This window comes from Vanessa cardui, chromosome 24, assembly GCF_905220365.1.
Source record: "Vanessa cardui chromosome 24, ilVanCard2.1, whole genome shotgun sequence".
Lineage (NCBI taxonomy): Eukaryota > Metazoa > Arthropoda > Insecta > Lepidoptera > Nymphalidae > Vanessa > Vanessa cardui.
Genome location: NC_061146.1, coordinates 1,371,994 through 1,395,352, shown reverse-complemented (window position 1 = coordinate 1,395,352; position 23,359 = coordinate 1,371,994). Strand labels below are relative to the sequence as shown.

The window sequence follows — 23,359 nt, the reverse complement described above, 5'->3', positions numbered from 1 at the left end:
TACCTAGATTAGCAAGTAACAAACGCTCGTCAGTTTAATTATATAGCTAGCTAATTTTAAAATTAGTTGAATTTATTTTAGTTACCACTTAATTGATTGCTTCAACTGCTTAATTAATATCTACAAAGATTCTTAAATACACATGTATATGTATATTATTTTGTATAAATATGAACTAAATTAGTTTTTTAAGCATTTAAAGTTATTAATTCTTGTGTTAATAAATGAACCCTTTAAAGTATGATGTACTTTTAATTTCAATATTAAACGTAAACCACGTAAAAAATGATTCTCAAGCATAATACGTATTCAATTCTTGTTTCTTGGTTTATCAACACAATAACAGATGGATATTTCTGCAGAGGATATTTAGAAGAAAAATAATTCAAACTCTTTGCTGAGTTTCAATTGTTTCTTTAAAATATTAAAATTATTATTTAATTAATCATTTTTTTTTATTATTGTCATGTTAAGGTATCATCGCCACCTTGTGGCTGATAGATAAATTAAGCGCATTGCTTCTAGCACACTGTTCTTATACAGATGTTTATTAACATCAAGTAGTTCATTTAAATTTCACTAGATGGCAGCACGATACTAATATTTATATCTTAAATTATATTCAATATAATTAGTGTTCATTCAAAAAATAAGGAAAGAAATTAAATTACGATTGATTATATGTATGAGTTCCCACAACTTCCTCATATTTAATAGTATTTATGGAATCACATATATAGAAAAATAACCTAATTTATACTAGTAAAGCAACCTTCTATAAAGTACCTAATTTAAAAATAAATCTATATTGTAATTATTTTTATGTAGCTATGCTTGATAGCTTGATTTTAAAATAAAATAATTATTTTATTTTTAAAATGTATCTTTCACAAATATTTTATAAAATTTACTATCTTTGTAACATCATTAAAGTAAGTGAAGATAAAAAAAATATGCTTCAACAAACAAAAGAATTGTTTCCGCCCGGGATCGAACCGGGGGCCTTCTGCGTGTTAGGCAGATGTGATAACCGCTACACCACGGAAACCGATGAACGAGGTGGTCAAAATTAGGAATAAATATGTCAACAGAGTTAATTTGTATATAACTATATCAACAAATCACTTGCAATAATATTTTTTTTTCTGAGGTTCTTAAAAGACGTCTGTACAAATGATTTACATATACTATGTATTACAATAATTCTTAGCAGAATTAAAATTACAGTCCATAAATAAAACATTTTATACTTAATTTATTAATTAATAATTGACTACATTATTAATAACGTAAATATTAAGTGCATTTGTTAAATACATTTCACATAAAAATACAATTAAAATAAACTGTAGCGTTAGCAAGCGTAAAGTTTGGACTTAACTCAAGTATCTCTTATTTTCTTCGCTAATGTGGACGATGTTATCTGAACATAATATTCCAGATTATTGATTTGTAATATATAGACTTCTACAATTTATTTCGTACTATTCATAATAGGGCTCTGTGAAGTATGAATGTAAGTTCTAGCGCCAAACAGTATTAGTATTGTAGTACGAAGCGGTAGCGAAGCGGTATTGTTTCGGTTTATTGGGTGAGTGAGTAAGCGTTGCCAGCCGAACGATTTAAATCGTATTTAAGTTATAGTATATATATAGTTATAGAATATTAATAGATGAAATACGTTGCGGACTCAACAAGTCAATGGGAAGTGGAGATTATATGTAAAAGGGACATGTTTGTATTCAAATTTGACACCGCCTTTTTTTTTATGTCGTTGATATTACTTGTCATTTCATTACGTACTACTTTCTGTGTGGAAATGTAGGCTAAATACGATCTTTTCTGTGCTATGGTACGATCTTCCAAAAAATAAAGTTGGCAACACTGGAGTGAGTCAGTGTGTCAACTGAAGGGACTTAACATTTAGTACACCGCTACTGTCTGTGGTCGGATTTATGTAAAGTCCACAAGATACATGGTAGTTGGCACAGACTTAAAAATCTCGTCACGGTAGCATGCGTAAGCGATCTCGTGGCGCCCGCCGAATGACGGAGAGGATACCTACAGCTGGTTTTTAGTGGGTAAACTGGAACTGGGCGCGTTCGGTGTCCAGGAAACCGGGGAGTCCCTTTATTCTAGCGACAAAAAAAAGACTTCAAAATCTAAGTAAAAAAGTCTATCAACAAAATTTCTGTACCGACTATTCAATACTTCCGACTTTTAGTTCAGGATGTAGAGTTTTTCAAACAGTTTTCTTACTATTATCGTTGCAAACCTCAATTAATTAATTATTAAATATCATTATTTTGCTACAAATAATATTCACCTTCGGACATCTCGTCAAAATTCGAAGTCTCACCCGCACCACCTCGATGTCCGAAAATCCACAAAAGCGCGATTTCTTAGACATTTCCTGCCTCGCACGAGCACTTTGTGGAACCAGCTTTCGCCGGCGGTTTTTAAGAACCGAAACGACATGGGAACCTTCAAGAAAATAGCGTACTCCTTCCTCAAAGGCCGGCAACGCACCTGCAATCGCCCTGGTGTTGCAGATGTCCATGGGCCGATGTAGTCACTTTCCATCAAGTGAGCCTCCTGCTCGTTTTTCATAAAATTCATACAGACCTTCACCTTTCATTATAGCTCCGACTTCTTCATACAAAGCTCAGACTAATCCAATACACCGACTTTTGTCTGCGTTGCTAAGTTGCACAGAGAATATTCAATAGAAGTTTGTGCCAAGTATGTGTCGTGTGGACCTACTATAACCATTAAGGGTACTTATGTTTACTTAAGATCATATAAAAACTAAATATTAAAAAATAAATTTGTTTAATTACATTAACTATCAATATAATGAAACTATTTAATTACTTCTAACTTTGAAATAAAATAACACAGACTATATATATAATCTATATATTACGCACACCAATATACAGTCACAAACACAGTTACAAAGAAACACATACATACGAAGAAAAAATTACACATAAAACATAAAGCTATTGTATGAGAACGAAACTAGAAACTCAAAGCAAAATGCCTCAACGATTTGAATTATCAAAAAGTATTATGCGACATTAGCTACAATAAACATAATATATCAAAGGACACAAGCATCATAATAGCGTGTCACCGTAAGTCCGTCTGAACTACTGTTATCAATTTATCACTCAGAAGTACTTCTGAGATTTCACTTTAAATCTAACTGTTAATATTCTGACATCAGTACATAAATGCACTTTAATTTTAGTTTAGTATTAAGTTTATTTTTTTACTTTTGTATTGTATGTTACTATGTTAGGGTACACCTAACAAAATTATACCTTACCGGTTTCTATAATTAAAATCTACTAATCAATTTTAAGGTAAAACAGAATACTGTTTTATTTTCAGATTATGCTAAGTTTCTAAAAAAAAATTCAATAACTGGGTGTTGATATATAAATAATAATTGCTTAAAATATTGGTGGACTGTTTTGACGCAACATAAGACTCCTTCTTACTAAAATGGACCTTGTCCTTTAATTACATATTACATATGAGACAATACCACATACATTACTCTGATCCCAATGTAAGTAGCTAAAGCACTCGTGTTATGGAAAATCAGAAGTAACGACGGTACCACGAACACCTAGACGCAAGACAATATATAAACTTATGATAAACTATACTGACTCGCCCGGGAATCGAACCCGGGACCTCGGAGTGGTGTACCCATGAAAACCGGTGTACACGCCACTCGACCACGGAGGTCGACAATTTAATTATCTATTAAAATGACGATTCAAAAATACTTATAATTGTACTTACTGTTATTAACAGCTATATATAAAAGTATTGCTGCATTTTTTTACACAGTCAGAATAGGAAATATGAATACTTTTGAACAATCTTGAATGAACACCAAGGTATGGAATAAGATCCAGTGGGTTATTTCAAACGTATCATCTTTTCAACCGACTTCAAAAAGGAGGTTATCAATTCGTCTGTAGTTTTTTTATGTGTGTTACCTCATAACTTTTCACTGGGCGAAGATATTTTTTTTATGAACATGATATCCCAAATAAAATTGGGATAAGGGCAGGAGGATGATAACGATGACATTATATCATCGTAGTCCTATTTCTTATAAAAGATTCCATTAGTGTCCAAATCAATGTCAATTAATTTGGGACAGGGAGCTGTTTATCAACACCAAGGTGTTTTGCATGCAATTAGTGATTGTAAATATCATAAGATATCAAATAACAGACATTGCAATGTATTGGGACGTTTAAAATACAAAAGTATATTATGCTCTTTGACGTTACAATTTTTGCCGACATTTGCTAAAATAAATCTAAGAATTATTTCATCTAGTTTCAACACAACTCAAAAGCTTGAAGTCTCTTCCAAAGGACTCGCCGTCTTCCAATGTTTGCGGCAGAGGTTGGTTCAGGGTTTCCGGCAGAAATAATGAAGTAACCCCCGCCACAACGCTAAGTACACCCATGATGATGAGAGGCAGAGATCTTGAATAGACCGCCTGGAAAAAAGAATAAAAGTTACAGTGGTTACTACTTTTAAAACGTAGGTACGTTATGTAGGTTGTAGCCCGACCTATGTGGTTGGTTTTAGTAGGCTTCATGGCATATTTAGGTTCTTGAGTTTATGGTTACATGAAAGATAAGTTTATTACCAAGTTATTAAAATGCGTGTTCAGTAATCATGTCTAGGTTTAGACTTAGTCATTTTTACGTTAGAATATCGCATAAGCTCCGTAACAAATTGTCCAAAAAAATTTTATTTCTCGTATAATCGTAGCGATTAATTTGACAATACTTTGTTCACTCCATAGGACGGTAGAGGTGCCAGAGATCTGTTTAAAGTCTAACGTGTTGTCGAAGAAACCCAGAAAAGAAAATACAATTGAGGAACAACTAGTACCATAAACCCTAGAACACTTATTTCTCATTAAAATTTGGAATAAAACTTAATAATGATTAAAACAATTATTCTTACCAAGGACACGATATACGGACACGAGAGTAGGCCCACACCAGCGATAACAGACGACGCTCCCATAGTCTGAGCTCTCATCACCGTAGGCAACAACTCCCCAATTTGAACGTAGAACACAGCAAATGATGCTGCAGAGCAAAGCCTTCCCAGCATCGCTAATGACACCGTTATCCAGGGCCAAGCTGTGTGCAAAACATTAACAGCCTTATATATAAAATTAGTTTAACGATTGATTATTATACAAGGCTTAGTCTTCTTGTTTTTTTAAGTCAAATTGATAAAGACAGAAAGAGAGGAATCTATCTTTAACTAAACAGCTGCTAAACAATGATGTATAATAGTAGCAAGATGTCACAGCGAGATTTTTTATATGTAGATAAATGCTAAATTCATTGAATTTGTACATATTAGATTAGTCTTTCATTTTTCATACAGAAATAGTCCTAGAAGTATTGTACTAGGACATATTATTTGCTCTAATATTTTATTTTTGAGCTATATACTCTGTATACGACATACTCATGGACTAAGACTTCTTTAAAGGTAAAGATTTAAAGCATATTTCGTCGAATTGCTCCAATTTTTTTTTTGTAATTATTTATTTAACAAATTTGTGATAAAAGTTTTCCTAGATGTTATCGCTCATTCCTCGATTAAAATTTTTGTTATTTATAATTATTTTATCCTTCTCGTATGTATTGCACTTTTTCCTATATACTAAATATTTAGTCAAAATACGACTCATGTAATGATACCTTCAGGAACTAGAGCGCAGCTGAGACAGGCAAGACCTCCGATGCTCATGAAAACACACAATACCCAGCGCCGTCCGTACCTTTCCATACATTGCCAGGCTAAAAAATATGACGGTATTTCCACTGCACCCCCTGCAAGGTACATAAACTATAAAATCTATATTATTATTGCAAATGTGAAAGTAACCCTGTCTGTTTGTATATCGCTTTTTCGCAATCAAACCGCTGAACTGAATTTGATGAAATTTGGTATTAAGCACACATGAATTCAAAGAAAAGATTGAGAATTTTTTTGCCTGACACATGCCAACCAACATACTAAAACGCGAGCGACACGGGACTCTACCAGTTATTAATAATTTATTAACATAATATGTACTGCAAATTTTATTTTACACAATTGGAATTTTCTTTAGAGTTAAAATATCAACATCAAAATTATTACTTTAAAAAACAGAGAAAACTATTTGTATATTAGTGACGCATTTCAAATTTATAGCACTATACAAATGATTTGGTTTTTACTTACCGATAAAAAATGCTAAGTAGTCATCAACCCCTAAGTTAGGTGTATTGTAACTTAAGCTATTGTAAACTATTCCTAATGCTACCCAATTAAATGTAATTAAAAAGAACTTCTTCCTAATATTGGGGTACCTAAATACATCTAACGGAGAAGCTTTGCAATCTCCTTCTGAATTCTGATCATCCATTCTCTTCTTCTCTACTATATCTTCTTCTTCTTTAAGAAGAATTCTATGTACTATTTGTATAGATTTCCTTCTGAATGTGTGAATTGAGGACGGATAATCTATCTGTAATGTTTTATGAGGAGGATCTAAGTTGGATGCTATTTCCGCAGGACTAAGCATAGCTGTTTCATCTTTATTACTGTCTGAGTCTCTTTTGGGCTTTAGGGTTGCGTCTTCATCATCGATTTCGTCAATTCTTATAAAATCAGGTTTACAGGGAAGTATCTTGCTTATTCGTCTATCCATATAGTCTTCTCTTTCTTTCGCTGGTATAAAACCATTTATGTTGGGTAGAACTGATACTTCAGATGCAAGTGCGTCGTCTCTTTTTTTCTAAAAAAAATATAGTCATTGTAATTACAACAAAAACAACAACAACCTGGGCTAAGGCTTACTCCCCTTTGAGGAAAAGGTTCTGAGAATATTTCACCACGCTGTTCCGATGCGGGTTGGTGGAATACACGTATGGTAGAATTTATGATATTAAACACATGCACGTTTCCTTACGATGTTTTCCTTCACCGCCGAGCACGATATGAATTATAAACACAAACTAAGCACATGAACTTGCTATAATGGTGCTGGCCTGAGTTTCAACCCGCAATCATCGGTTAAGATGCACGCGTTCTAACCACTGGGTACAACTGTTCTAACATCTCGGTTCATTGTACTGTAAGTAAAAAGTTTTGAATTACATTTATATAAATTATATGCTAAGTATGAATACTAACGTGTAACTCTAAGAGGAATCCATGTTCTAATATAATACCATTTCTCTTCGCTAGATTTCTTAGGACTTTTTCAGCGTCTGCTATTCGTCCTCTACCGACTAACCATCTCGGTGACTCTGGAATCAGCCAGTAATATCTGGAAACGAGTAAAAACTTATTAAAAAAGAATAATTAATTTAATTTCAGAGGCATAAAATCAAAATCGTTTGTAAATCATTAGCTTAATCTCTTGAAATAAACTTTCGGCCCAAAATGTGTTAAATAACATTCACATTTGAAACAATGTGAAGTTAACAAAATATATATTCATGTTATAAATGTGAAAGTAACTCTGTCTGTCTGTCTCTTTCTCTACCGAACCACTGAACCCAATTTGATGAAATTTGGTATGAAACAAGCTTAAGCTCCAAGAAAGGACATAGGCTACTTTTTAGTGCCTGACTTATAACAACCAAGTACTAAAACGCAACTAGTAAAAGAATAAATACATACCCAAATAATAATATGAAAGGAAGACTCGTTGCTAATGAGAGGTAGAACCAATCTCGTAGAAGATACGCTAAAAGTGCCAGCAAACACATCCCACTAGCGAACAGCATGCCGACCACAATGCCTGGAAGTAATACGTAAAATGGTGATCCTATTATAATACTCAGCAGGTACTTTCTCTGTAATTAAAATGGTGGATAAGGTAACTACTGATTTTCTTGCTGGTATTGCTGGGCAGAAACTAGTATTGACGATTCATAGGTGCTTTTATGAACTTGAATAAAGAATATTCTGATTATTATTTTCTTAGAAAAGTTTTGGTTTGAAATCTATCGCCATCAACTTTGGACTTGGACTAAGATGTTATATCCCTCGTACTTACAGTTACACCAGCTCACTAACCCTTCTAATTGAAATACAACAATACTAAGTATTACTATTTGACGTTATAAGTGGATAGTAACAACCCAGGCAGGCTTACACAAAGCGCTACCAGCAAGTTCTGTTCAATAAAATATTTAACAATTTTTTGCGATGGTATTGCCATAATAAATCTAAATGCTTAGGATATGATATTAAATAATTGAAATTTATGTTACGATACCCGTATATGTTCTTCTAGCGGGTGGCATCAGCTCCAAGGCCAGGATGAAGGGCAGCTGATAAAGTGCTGGGAAGAATAGTCCTCCAGCAACTCTTAACGCAATATAGGTCCAATAATTTCCTGGGAATGATGCAGCGATCGCTAGCGGTACTTCCAGTAGTATCATTAAAAGGATAGTTGGACGACGGCCATATCTGAAAAAAGGTGGCAGCTGAGTATTGCTTGGTCGAATCTTCTTCCTGGATTTGTATTAGCTTTAATTTTGCTTAGTTTCATTGACTCTTCTTCTAAAGTCAAAGTATTTTCTTTTCCGAAGCCGTAGAAGTATTTAATTTTAAAAATTTGACAATCAATATGAGTAACGCAATTCAATATTGATTTTCTTTTGATTGATTCACACTAATATAATGATTAAAATAAATATGGCGATCCAAAAGTTCTTACGGGACTATTTGAATACAGTAGGACTGTATACAAATAGTATCTCATTTTATATTATGTAGTATATAATATTAAATAATAGTTATCTGATTATTGTAATCTTTGATTGATTGTACGCTTATTCTTGATTGAAATAAATACACTAAATGTATAAGGATGCCTGTTTTTTTCAACGGTTCTACCTGTTTTATTTCTGGACTTAACATTAAAGTCTAAAATAAAAATAAAACCTGGGCCTAAAAATAAAGCCTACTAAATTTAATAAATTAACTAGTTCCATTTATTTTTAAAATTAATTGAAATATCTATTCTTAATTGACAATACCTGTCTGAGAACCATCCGAAGAATAAGTTGCCAAAGATCGAACCCACCCAGAAAAGGGTGTTACTTGTTCTCGGTAACCAATTTTTATCGCAGACTAGTGAAAACTGAAATGAAAAGCATAATAAGATATATTATTTCTATAACTGTGTCTTGTACATCAATCACTCACACACACACATACATCGCACTGGCCTCACACAAACACATATGTATTTTTAATAATTATTAATTTCCGTTAACTTTTCTTTCAATCCTGAAGTTATATACTCATAGATCCTTATTGTACTTATGTCAAACCAAGGTGAGTAGCCTACGCGTTAAGGACGACAGTGACTTGGTGGTAGGACTTTGTGCAAGCCCGTCTGGGTAGGTACCACCCACTCATCAGTTATTCTACCATAGTGGTCGTCATCGCCCATAGACAATTACGCTGTAAGAAAAATTAACTATTCCTTACATCGTCAATGTGCCACTAACCTTGGGAACTAAGATGTTATGTCCCTTGTGCCTGTAGTTACACTGGCTCCCTCACCCTTCAGACCGGAAAACAACAATACTGAGCACTGTTATTTGGCGGTAGAATAACTATTTAAATTTAATCAAAAGATACTAACCTCAGTCACTAATGTGCTTTTATAATGTTCAGTGCTGAATAACCAACCGTGAGGGCAATTTGTTGCTTCTTGGCGATTATTCAAAATAGCTTCTTCGACTTGATGTATCTAAAACAAATAGAAAAACTAAATTAAATTATTATAGCTATCTCGCTCTATAATATCAAATTAAGATGAAAAATTAAAAATCCACAGACTTGAAGACATGACCTATGTTCGGTCTAAGCTTTCAAATTAACTAACATAAACAATGAATGCAATCATTCGCCCTATTTGCTTTTAATAAAGATTAAATAAATACACAACAAAATTTATAGTCTTTAGGTAAATTAGAAAGACTTTTTATGACATCCCTAGTAACACAAATTTTACATTAGTATTGTTATCATAATCAAGAACAAAAATAAAAATAGTAAAGTAAGTAAAGGTAAAGTAAAGCTTGTAAATTTTCCACTGCTGGAATAAGGCCTCCTCTTCGATTAAGGAGAGGGTTTGAAACATATTCCACCACGCTGTTCCAAAGCGGGTTGGTGGAATGCACATGTGGTAGAATTTCGATGAAATTAGACACATGCATGTTTCCTCACGATGTTTTCCTTCACCGCCAAGCACGAGATGAATTATAAATACAAATTAAGCACATACATATTGTGGTGCTTGCCTGGGTTTGAACCCGCAATCATCGGTTATGCACGCGTTCTAACCATTGGGCCATATCAGCTCTCAAGAACAAAAAAAAAAAGTAACAAAAATACTTTCTACAAATGTATACTACACAGAATATACATTTCAATTGTATGATTTGATGAGAGCGTTTGATAAACAGAATAATATCAAGCACTCAAACTATTACCTGCTCTTTTCTCTCTTCCGGTCCAATTGCAGGAGTAAACTCCTTGATTCTTATCGTAGTAACTGTTTCTCCCACCTTAACAAGTTCAGATCTGAAATTGAATTTACAATTTACCTTTTTTCCACTTATTGCATCTACTTCAATTTTACTTTCAAAATTCCGATAACATCTTCGCCGAAATTGAACCCGCCATCATTTACAAAACAACAACAACAGCCTGTAAATTTCCCACTGCTGGGCTAAGAGCTCCTCTACCTTTGAGGAGAAGATTTGGAACATATTCAAATGCGTGTTGGTTGAATACATATGTGGCAATTTCTATGAAATTAGACACATGCAGGTTTTCTCACGATGTTTTCGTTCATCGCCGAGCTCGAGATGAATTGTAAACAATCATCGGCCAAGATGCACGCTCTCTAACCACTGTACCATCTCAGTTCAGTGGTAGAAAGTACGTCTGCCATAATTTATTGAATCTTTAATTAATTGCATAGATTATTTGAGATCTACTCCAATGACCTTAGGTAAATAAAATGTCAAATTTATTTATTTAATTACTCTTGTGATTTGTATTAGACTTTAATAGATGAATGGAACAAATATTTATTCCCAAATTCGATTTACAAAAATTCCTGTTCTAACATTCTAAATTCAAATATTGAATCGATCTACTTATTGGCAATTTGATTGATTTAGATTTGACAAACACGTAAATTATATTTAAATTAGTTCTATTAGAAATCAAAAGTGTTTTGAAATATTTGGCAGCAGTTCAGCTTTAATGAGGACGAAATCAAAATTCTGACAGCGCAATTGATGTTTGTTGTAAACAACGCTTTCCATTCTAATTTTGATGCTAACGAGGTTTTTAGGCCTCCAGATAACAGTACTGGCTTTAGCATTTGGATTTATTCTCAACAAGTGCTACTAGAATATAATTGTTCTTCTTGATTTAACAATGGAATCACAATTCAATAAAACTCAGATTATATATAATATAGAAGCATTATACTTATTGATAGTCAAATTAAAAAATACCACGGTTTTGGAAAAGGAAACACCCTGACCTGAGAAGAACCATCGAAAGAAACTAAGCGGGTCCATGAATAAGAACAGAAATAGCCAGGAGCCAATTGTTTTATTTCCAAGGCGTGCTATCAATCGTAAAATCACTAGTATAGTAACCTTTAGTACACAATCTTTCCATAATATTTTTTTTACATTTGTCATTTGTGTCTCTGTCTTTGGACGCATCGACATCACTTGGGACTATATCTTGTTAATCACAGTTTATAATTATATTATATCCAAAACGAATGACCCAATCACATTTGAGAACCACTGCAGGATTGAAAATACTCATGGAAAACAAATAACTTTTAAAATCGGTTCCATAGTTTCATATTTTATCGATTACGGACAAAAATATCCTTTTTAAATATTAGTATAGATAACAATCAAACTCGAAAATGTCTTATCAGAATACATAAAGAATGTATTTTGATAATGCTAGTCCATTCACAAATGAATCAGGTATTTGACACTTGAGTAATATAGTACGACACAACTTAGATGTAGCATCAGCAAAACTCGTGCAAACGATCACATCCACATTAAATACGTTATCCCAAATTATCAACATTAATTTCTTATGTGAATATGATTTTTACAAAAACGTAATAACTTTTAATATCATATGACCTAATATATTCGTCAATTTTACACGTCGATTTACAGACACTTGCTTTCTCGGGTTGAACTGACGCGAAAATCCATAGCGACGAATAGCGTCGAATGGCGCCATAGGGAGCTATTTCTATTGGTTGTATAAATCGGCAGTAATCGGTTTTATCGAATTTGCTGATGCTACATCTAAGTTGTGTCGTACCTACTATATCTACTGGTATATGCTTTTAGATTTGATTGCGTTTAATTCTTATTTTTGGAACGATCTGGTTCTGATCAAAATGATTGATTGATCTATGAATTGAAAACCGAAGTAATCGATCAAATTAATTAATTTGATATCAATAATTTATGAGTAGATGAAACACGAGACGATAGAGATTAGAACACATCTCAACCAAACGAGTTTTTTAAGTAGACAAGCACTATTATAAATTATTTTAGAAATGAAAAACATCGCTTTTAACTTGAGTCGAATTAACCTGAGCTACAGAGCTGAACAACTCATCAATACAAAATATGACGAAAATACAGACGTAAAGTAGAAGTATAGTAGTAGTAACAGACTGTTAATTTTCACACTTAAGATTTCCTCTACTTTTGAGGAGAAGGATAGGAGCATATTCCACTACGCTGCCCCAATCTAACCAATCCATGAGAATTGCTGTTTTCGTGGATTCACATGTAGCAGAATTTCATTGAAATAAGACACACACGGGTCCCTCACGATGTTTTCCATCACCGCCGAGCTCGAGATGAATTATAAACACATATTAAGCATATGAAAATTCAGTGCTGTCTGGGTTTGAACCCGCAGTCATCGGTCAAGACGTACGCGCTCTAATCACCGGACTATCTCGGTTCAGACCTAAATAAACTTATTTATAGTATGCTGTTCATATAAACCTTTCATCCACATATTTATTGAGGGCAGTATACAAAGCTTGTATATCGAGCGAATAGCTCTTACAAGCTTCATAATATTTATGTTCGCCTGGTATCGTCAAATTTCGGAGCAGGTCATCTGGAAGGTTCAGTCCCTTAAGTTCTGGAGGTGGTGCGCACCAATGCTCGGGTGTAGCGTTGATGAAGACCTGAAAAAGTTTATGAGCGTTAAGACCATGCTATTGGAAATATTTTCGTATAAAAAACAATTCTGGAAGTTGTTGAAGATGATGACCATATCCTCTGTACCTATTTTGGTCTATGTGGCCATTTGTAAGTAACATTGATCAAGTGTAAAGAAGATGCAAAACTATTTAACACACGTGTAATCATAACTTTCGTTATCATAATAATGTAACGAGACGATTATGTATTACAACCAAAGGGAGTTGAGACGCAGGACCAAATGGCTTTAAAGACAACTCTCAAACTTCAGGCTCAAAAGAGTAACTTTTAAATTTCAGATCATGATTGTTTATTACCTGTTAGCTTCCAAGCAGGATATATTAATTTAAACAATTAAATTGAACTAACTTGTCTTTGTATTTTTGAAATGTTGAAAAAGAGTAACTACTAAGTTACTTGCCAGTTTTTCTATGTAGAATCTACTTTCCGAACCGGTGGTAGCTTCACTTAATTGTAAAATGACGATTCAAAAGTGCTTGTAAAGGCCTACTTGAATAAAGTTCATTTTGATTTTGATTTTATTACTTCGGATTAGTCTCGATAAAACTACTTTATAGTTGTAATAGTAAAGCAATGCTTTTTCTAGTAATATACGAATACTTGCAAAAAAATTAGATTCTGATTGATTCGACATCATCACAATATTCGTCGTTATATTTATTAATATTACTAGCGACCCGCCCCGGCTTCGCACGGGTGCAATACTGATACTAAGCATACTACAGAATTTGTTTGCTTACGACATCACATTATAAACTTCTACAATTATACGTTTTGGCATGAGTACCGTATATACATTAATGTCCACGTAGTAGAAAAATTACGAACAGACGACGACGTCCGCGTGGCGTGGGAAATTTGCAAAACGCAACGCAACATACACCCGATCACTCTCACCCACCAGTATAAGCTGATCCCCAATTTATATCGACAACCATATCAGAAAGAGCTCAACTTAAGTTGGGCGCTTATATTTCCTAAACTTTGTATTATTTGCGTATAAAAAGTAGCCTTAGTTACGCCTTAGTACATTACCTACGCGCCAATGAAAGTTCTGTTCAAATCGGCCCAACCGTTCCAGTTCCGTTCTGTTTGTTCCTGGTAATCTTACCAGGAACAAACAGACAGACAGACAAAAATTCAAAAAATGTGTGTTTTGGTATGTGTACCGTATATAAAGACAAATGCATGTAGCAGAAAGCGGTTATTTTAATATTACAAACATTTTATTTATTTGTATGGATTATCTATGGGAGTGACTAAATAGTTATCCCTTTTGTTAATATATATTCGTACAGTTTCGTTGCTAGCGGTGTTGCTCCAAGTTGCTCAAGGAAGCACCACTGACGCGCACGTTACGTACTCTCAATGCGATAACAGACAGAGTGGATTTGTTTTGTTGCAGCCTGACTGAACTCACAATAATTTCTGCTTGGAATATATCATATACAATTTAGTATTATATTATAACATGGAAAGATATTTTAAATTTGTTTTTTTAAAGTGCTGTAACATCGAATTGGGACACAATCCTGTAATGATATGTATACAGTGTGGCATTAAATAAATAAATTTTATAAAAAAATTGGCAGTCATCGTCTTGTAATATATTCATATAACATTAAAAGTAAAAATATAAAAACAACATTTATTGATAATAGTGGCCATCTAATAATATGTATCCTTTTTTAAATAATAACACGTTTTGCGAATTATTATTTAATTATCATATAGTTGTGCAAACCGCCTGCCGTCTGTTTAGATAGCCACTTATGACAAGGAAAAATTCGTTTGAATTATATGTGAACAAATGTACGTTCTATTTTATACCAGTATAAATACGGCACCTATTTTTAAAACCCCATTTCCTTCATACGAAAATTATACAGAGACAAATTCATCTTTGGCTTTTAATTTCAAGCTTAAATTTTCAATTGTAAATCCATGCTCGATATTAAAATGCCAGACCAATTTCGAGAGGACAGATTTTCTGTCTTAAATCTCACATAGATTTGACATTAAGTATACTTGGTGGTAAGGCTTCGTTCAAGCCCGCCTGGGTGAGTACCACTCACTCATCAGATATTCTACCGCTAAACAACAGTACGCATTATTGTTGTGTTCCGGTTTGAAGGGTGAGTGAGCTAGTGTTACTACAAGCACAAGGGACATAGCATCTTAGTGTCCAAGGTTGGTGGCGCATTGACGATGTAAGGATTAGTTAATATTTCTTAAAACGTAATTGTCTATGTGTGATGGCCAACCTATTCCATAAAAAAAAAAACGTTTTTAATAAAAAAGATTGCCTACCGAGAGGCTTCCCATTCCTCCTCATTCAGAATGTAGGGAAGTATCCCTACATTCTGAATGAGTGTTAGCTTTAATATTAACATATCTCGTAAAATGTCGATTAAAAAGTGTTTAAGTCGTTTATAATGTAGCGTACTTTTAGTTTTGATCCATTCAAATTTGGAATTTTAAGAAAATACGAAGAGGATCTGCAGCTGTAAAATAAGATTTAACGATCACAATAACATCTAATCTGATCCAGATGGAAGTTGTACTATTATATTATATTGAATGGATGCATAACGTATTTAATACTTGTAAAATATTTGTTTATCCACTTGCAACAAAGTATTTTATAATAGTCGAAAAATGTTGGTTCGTTTTTTAAATCTTGTATTTGTGACATTTTAAATCTAATACTTAATTTAACATAATGCATGAATAACACACGTAAATATCAATTTTTTACTATATTTTATTGTGAGGAGAAAAAACTTCCAATAATTGATATGACCCTATGTGTTTTATTACGCGAAAAAAGTGATACAATTTTATGTCTAAACTATCTATCTATGCAAATTAATAAATAGTGTTTGTCTGCTATTTTCTTTTTTTATGTCATAATATTTCTATTTTCTTTTTTTATGTTATAATAATATTGGTGGCAAACGAGCAGAAGGCTCATCTGATGGAAAGTGAACACCACCGCCCATGGACATCTGCAACACCAGGGGGCTTGCAGGTGCGTTGCCGGCCTTTGAGGAAGGAGTACGCTCTTTTCTTGAAGGTTCCCATGTCGTATCGGTTCGGAAAAACCGCCGGCGTAAGCTGGTTCCACAAAGTGATTGTGCGAGGCAGAAAATGTCTCAGAAATCACGCTGTTGTGGATTTTCGGAGGATTATCAAGGAGGTCCAAAGGTGAAATTCAGCAGCCGGGATTAATCCGAACAAATTCCTCGGAACATTCCCCGTGAAAAACTCAGTATTTTGTTTGCTACTTATAAATGAACCATCTGATGGTAGATTTTAACCCCTTCTTACATCGCCAAAATGTCGTTAACCTTGTATACTATCGTAACAATATCAATTAGTACTATTTGATCGTAGAATATCTGACAGACGATACTTGTACAAAGTCCTATCAATAACATAATTGCACATATTTATAGTACGGATCATGTATAATATATTTCACACGGAATTATGAAGCAAAAGAAATGGAATACAAATAAGAAATAAGATATAGGAAGTTCGGAACGACGAGCTGTTAATGTAGAGTAATGCACGAGGGTCATGGAGGGAAGAGGCCTATTTTAACATACACGTCATGTCCATTTAGTTCAAAACACATGAGATGTAACAAACAAAACAGTTAAAATAACACTACATTACTAAAAAATAAAAATGTATCTGTACAGTGTAATGTAAAAACAGATAAATAATGAATAATGATGTTAGCTTGAATTGTTTTGTTTAGATAGTGTTTTGTTTTAAATCACTCTAATGTTTTTTTTCTAGTTATTTACAGCGCCTATTATGTGTTTTGTTTAATGATGTATCTCGAATTAGTCCTAGTATTGATCTATATCTATTAGATACAATAAATAATTAAATATAAAATTTAGATCAACGGTATGGTATGGGGTACCCTGCTCAGAAAACTATACTTATACAAAAGTATTGAATTTTTGTAATAACAATTTATATTATTCATTTTGGATTTGTCGTTTTACTTTTCAATTATATAGAGAAATTAAAGTTATTTATTTCGGGATATTTACCACGTTTTTTATTTTTGTTCGATCGATATTTCGACATTATCTACGAATGTCTTGTTCACGAGGCTGAAGTTTGCGGGTAGATGTTACATCTTATAACTTTGATAATAAAAATAACCATGTTAATTTAAAATCTTATATAAAGAGAAAGGTAGTTGAATTATACACGTACAAAGCAAGTGCTACAACTTCTATATCTGCCTAGAGATCTAATTGTGAAGTTATCTTCATAATAGACGATGTATAGTACGACACAAATTAGATGTAGCATCGGAAAATGCAATGGAATGAAAATAAAACCGATTACTGCCGATTTACACAACCAATAGAAATTCGACGCTATCCGTCGCTATAGATTCACGCGTCAGAGAAAGCAAGTGCATGTAAATCCTCGCGTCATATTGACGAATATATTAGGTCATATTATATTACAAGTTATTACGTTTGTGCAAAGATCATATTCGCATGAGAAATAAATATTGTTAATTTGGGATAGCGTACTCAATTCGGATGTGATCGATTTAAGGAATTTTGCCGATGCGACATCTAAGTTGTGTCGTACTGTACATCCCCTACACATTTCAATGAAAGCCAATTTTTGGTCGCACGTATATTGTCGAGATTTATGAGGCCATCGTCTAATTGTTTTCCGTTCCTTAATCGCTTCCTCATACATTTCTTGGGCCAAAGACCCTACACTTATCTTCTTTAATCTCCAGATATTCTCGTGAGTTCGAATTTAAACTTCGAAGGTTCGAACACAATTTCGAAATTCGAAATCGTCAATTCATATATGCGATCCAGCCAAGTTTAATTTTTAATTATAATTTTCGATTCACAAATATCGTTACAGATCCCACAGGTACACTAAAAACAATTCTTACAAACAAACAACATTTTTTTTACATGATGCTTGTATTAAACCTAATTATTTAAAGTATTGTTAAATCGCTCATGATCTCACTGTACATGAACGCAATGAAAATTTAAATAACAACTAATGCTTATAATAATAGAAGAAGCATTTAAGTTAAAACGTAGAATTATCTCGGGAAAACATGTGTACATTTTACATCACGAATTGATTGCTGCATAATAAGAAATACAAATAAGAAATAGAATGATAAGATATTGGTTAGTAAAAACTATTTACTTCACAATCGATTGCTGTACTTAACATATATAGATAGATTAAAGAACCAATATTGAAGTAAACTGATATAAAAGTCAATATACAGTAAATGTCACCTTCCTGAGCTAAGATCCTCTCTTTCTGAAAAGGTTTGGCTTATATCACTTTTGCAATGCAGGTTGGCCGATTTACATGAGACTGAATTTCATTAATTAGACACTGATTTCCTATCAATTATAATGTCATACTTATTTATCAAAATGTAAAAAATATTAAGGAACGCTTGTGTGTAAAAGATTATTATACAATTGGGAATGAAACGATCGCCTTCTGGCTATTTCATTTCACATTAAATTGTTTTTATAATATATGAGACAAAAAAACCCGCTGAGTTTCTTTCGCCGGTTTTTTTCATGTCTGGGTATTTTCTTTTCCAAACCGGTGGTACTGTTTCAATTGACTACAAGACTTCTAAATTGAATAAATTTATTTGAGTTTCAGTTAAGTTTATTCTGCTACCACATAATGTACCATCTGCAAATAGTATGATTTCGCAAATCATATTATCAAAACATGTAAATCATTTACATATATTAATAACAACAGAGGTCCTAAAATTAAACCCTGCGGTACACCCATTTATGATGGAGCGCCATTTTATTTTTCCTCGTCAGTTAAAACTTTTAAAATAGGCGAAAATCATACATCATCATACAAAACACCATCAGCATGTGGTGATATCTCAGGCATGGTAGGCAGGTACTCAATGAAGGATGCATCCGCATTAGTACAAGACTGACCCTTGGTGAATTCAAATTGATGGGAATGTAAATTCATGTCCAAGTTAAAATATAATAATAATTGATTTTATCAAATATTTTACTTAATCGTTGACAAATTGAGATTGTTCTACATATAGAGAATTTAAATAGATCTTATATCTATAATTAGATTATATACTTACACCGCTTGATCACCACCGTCATAGACGTTGACGCTGTGAGAAATAATAACCATTCCTGACATCACAGCAATGCACCACCAACTATGTGAGCTAAGATGTTGTGTCCCTCGTGCTTGTGTTACACTGGCTAAGTCAATCTTCAACCGGATCTCAAGAAATACTAAGTTTTGTTACTTGGCGGTATAATATCTCATGAATTGGTGGCACATAAGTAGACTCAACTCAACTAAAACTCTATCCTAACCCTAAACCAGACTCGATCTGGAAATATACCAAATTGTTTACGTTTATTTAATACGACAGCTAAATAAGGCGCCAAAATTATAATCGACGAAAGTTCTTAATACTTCGTATGGAGTTATATTTTCAAAGGAAAATTCTACTTAACTGTAACGCTTGAGTAAGCCTATTAGGTCCTTAAGCGATATTTAATGGAATATTAGAATGGTAATCTTCGAATTTAAAGGCCGGCAATGCATCTGCTAGTCCCCTGGTGATGTCCATGGGCGGTGGTAGTCACTTTCCATCAGGTGAGCGTCCTGCTCGTTTGCCACCTATCACATAAAAAAAAAGAATTCTTCGGCTACACCTAAGTCTTATTATTAATAAACTTAATATAAATTCCCTTTTATACAGCGAGATAATACGTGTCCTGTAACAAATTTCATTTTGCCTTTCGCTGAATGTATAATATTCCAAGTAGATTTCATCTTAGTTCTCAATTCTAGTTTTCTTTTAATATGCTACGATCCATCTGTTTGAAAAGCTTGTTTAAACAGCTTGGAATATTAAAAGTTTAAACTCACGACATTTTGCAAAACGAAACATAGAAACCGAAGTAAAATATATTATTATAAATATATTTGTAGATGTATATACAAATTCTTCCATAACTTTGCAAAATATGAAAATAATTAATAAAAAAATGTGGCATTATTATAATAATGTCTATAATACGTACTATTTAAAGTATATAAATAAACCATGTTTATTAATAAAGTCACGTATAACTAAACTTCGAAATTGAGGTCGTTGGCCTTAGTTCTATTCTAATACGCTAAAACAACAAGCATGTGTTTATATATATTTTCTAATTTATTTTCTCTGGCTATTAACGATTTTTATTATAAATATTGTGCAAAGGAATTATCACTAAAGAGAACCAGATATTTAGATACGAGGTAGGCGAAACTTCGCGTTTTAAAAAATACAAAAACAAGTTTTGTTTTGATTTCATTTCATTGTAAATATTCGTGTATTATATAAGTTTTTTGTTCCATTTGCTGTTAAAACGCTTGGCCCTTGGAATAGTGGTGCAAAAAACTTCATCAAAAGTATAACACCTCGCCTCATTGCCTCCACTGGTGACAGGAGGGCTGGTTCGTTTCTTGCCCAAAAGATCGGAATTGCGATTCAACGGGGAAATGCTGCTAGCATTCTTGCCACCATTCCATGCCGTTAAGATTTATACAGTAAATAGTTTTAGTTCATATTTGTATATATTTAAGCATTGAATGTTATTAATGTAATTGTATTCTAAAATCACTCGACGTCATTTTTCGCAAAAATTATAAAAAAAAATATTTAAATTATTTTTTTTTAAAAAGTCCTCAATGTTATATGTCAATTGGTTAGGGATAACCCACAATAGCTACTTTTTCCTTTACTTTTTACTAGAAATAATGCCTATTTTCAAAGCGGTTTTAAGATACAGTATAAATCCTCATCTATTTAAAAACCGTAAATACATTGTGCATTCAATATAAATCAATATAGGTCCTTACAGCTCCTTAGTCGTAATTTAAATGAATATTTTCGAGGATAGTTTACTTTATTCGAGTAGGTTCTTTTATCAAACAGTATGAAATCGTCATTTTCTAATTTTCTAATTTAATCTTTATGTTAAATGTTATCTGGTTCACAACATAGATTTTACAACGAAGAACCAGTAAAAAATTTATAGCGAAAAACGTGTATGTAATTGATAAGCTTCAGCTGACATCTTGACAGTAACGATCTCCTCAACGATCGCTGTCACTGCTCAGGACTTTCTAGGCCCTCACAGTTAGGTAGTCTCCATTTTCAGAATACGACATGAAAGAGTTTAGGCAAAGGAAAAGAATATATTACTTGGTGGTAGACATCTACTGTCTCACTTATAAATATTTTACTATCAAACAACAATACTCAGTATTTTTTATTAATTTGAAGGTTTTGTGAGCCAATGTAGCCAATATAACAAAGGTTATTATTTTATTATCACCTTATTATTGATTGTAAAAATTCAACCACTAGTTGGAGATATAAGGAATGAGTAACATTCGTGGGTGGTGGTGACTTACCACCAGCAGATTATTAGTCCATTCAACTGACCATAGATTAAAAAAAAAACACCAGTTTCTCTAAACGTAATTGAGAAATTATTGACCGAACTATTTACTGATCTCAGATCCTGATAACAACAACAAATTCCTGTTAATTTCCAACTAGTGGGCTAAGGCCTCCTCACCCTTTGAGGAGAAGGTTTGGAATATATTCTTTGGATCCTGATAAACTGACTACTAAACCATAAGTATCTGAGTTAGTTACAATCAACCTACCTGAGAGAAGACTAAGAATGATGTCGGTATTGAAGCAAGTCCACACAAGAGGTAGAAAAGCAGTACATGCCAGTAGCCCTTCCTCGTTGCGAGCTCAGCAGCCTCGTCCAACTCTACTGTCCACGTCATTTTTATCCCGATTACACTGACAGTATCCCTAAATTATATATGAGCATGTTTTAAATTCACACTTACATAGTCACATTACATTATTGTTTTTTTTTATTATCAAATTAGAAATTCCTTTTTTAATTTTTTTTTTAATAAATCGTAGTAAATTTGTGATGTTTCAACATATTAAGGTGCATTCACACTGTTGATTTTATTGACACTAAACTAAATTACACATAGTCCGTAACTCATTCCGTAAGCTATATTTACTTCGCGTTATTTATATATCGTACACGTGCGCTCTCTGTCCGTAATCGATGTACACTAAGTCAAGCTGCGCAGGCGCAAGCCGGTACAAATCGTGACTTAACGATCAGTAGTTCTGATCTAGAGACAATAAAACTATCGTATTACCGTGGCTCCATTACAATGAGTTTATTATTTAAACTAAAATGAATAGTCAACATAATTCTAAGCCTTTAAGGTCATCAATCATAATATAATATACTAGCTCTCTATCCCGGCTTTGCACGTGTAGAGTAAGGCTCTACACAAATACGTTTTCATTGTCAAAACAGTGGGTTTGATTTTTTTATCATCTACAAGATGACACAACCATGATTAATGACACGTAAACGTTGCTCATGAATCACTCTATCAATTGATGAAAACGGTATTAAAATGTGTTTAATATTTTTTGAGTTTATGACGTTCAAACTGAGAGATGAGATGGGAGAACTTTTTTTAATAAAGTTTTCAAGTCTTAGGCTGATAATCTATATTAATATTATAAATGTGAAAGTAACTATGTCTGTCTGTCTGTCTAACGCTCTTTCACAACCCAACCAATGAAGAGAATTTGATGGAATTTGTTATGAAGCAAATTTGAAGTCCGAGGAAGGACATAGGCTACGTTTTTTGCCTAACTAGCCCCATAAAATCGCGGAAGATAACTCATACCTTAATAAACACCTCAAAACTTGGAAGTTTCAAGGCTATTAGATCATGAAAGTGAACCATCACTTAGATATGGCAAATGACATAGAGACTACACTTGTTTGCTTGCTCACTTGCACTTTGTATTGTAACTTCAG

The 23,359-nt window shown here is 33.2% G+C and overlaps 1 protein-coding gene and 1 non-coding gene across 2 annotated transcripts; both read right to left on the bottom strand.

Moving 5' to 3' along the window:
- Positions 1-975: 975 nt before the first annotated feature.
- On the bottom strand, positions 976-1,048 carry Trnav-aac. Its single transcript has one exon. It is a non-coding gene; the product is annotated as a tRNA-Val (tRNA).
- Positions 1,049-3,391: 2,343 nt separating this feature from the next.
- On the bottom strand, positions 3,392-22,598 carry LOC124540289. Its single transcript, XM_047117764.1, has 12 exons — positions 22,155-22,598; positions 13,167-13,354; positions 10,575-10,665; positions 9,722-9,829; positions 9,108-9,211; positions 8,342-8,535; positions 7,741-7,861; positions 7,249-7,384; positions 6,295-6,850; positions 5,766-5,897; positions 5,011-5,192; positions 3,392-4,534 (listed from the first exon to the last, which is right to left on the bottom strand). The coding sequence occupies exons 1-12, from the start codon at positions 22,281-22,283 to the stop codon at positions 4,361-4,363; spliced, it is 2,115 nt and encodes a 704-aa protein (XP_046973720.1). The 5' UTR covers positions 22,284-22,598; the 3' UTR covers positions 3,392-4,360.
- Between the last annotated feature and the right edge of the window lie 761 nt (positions 22,599-23,359).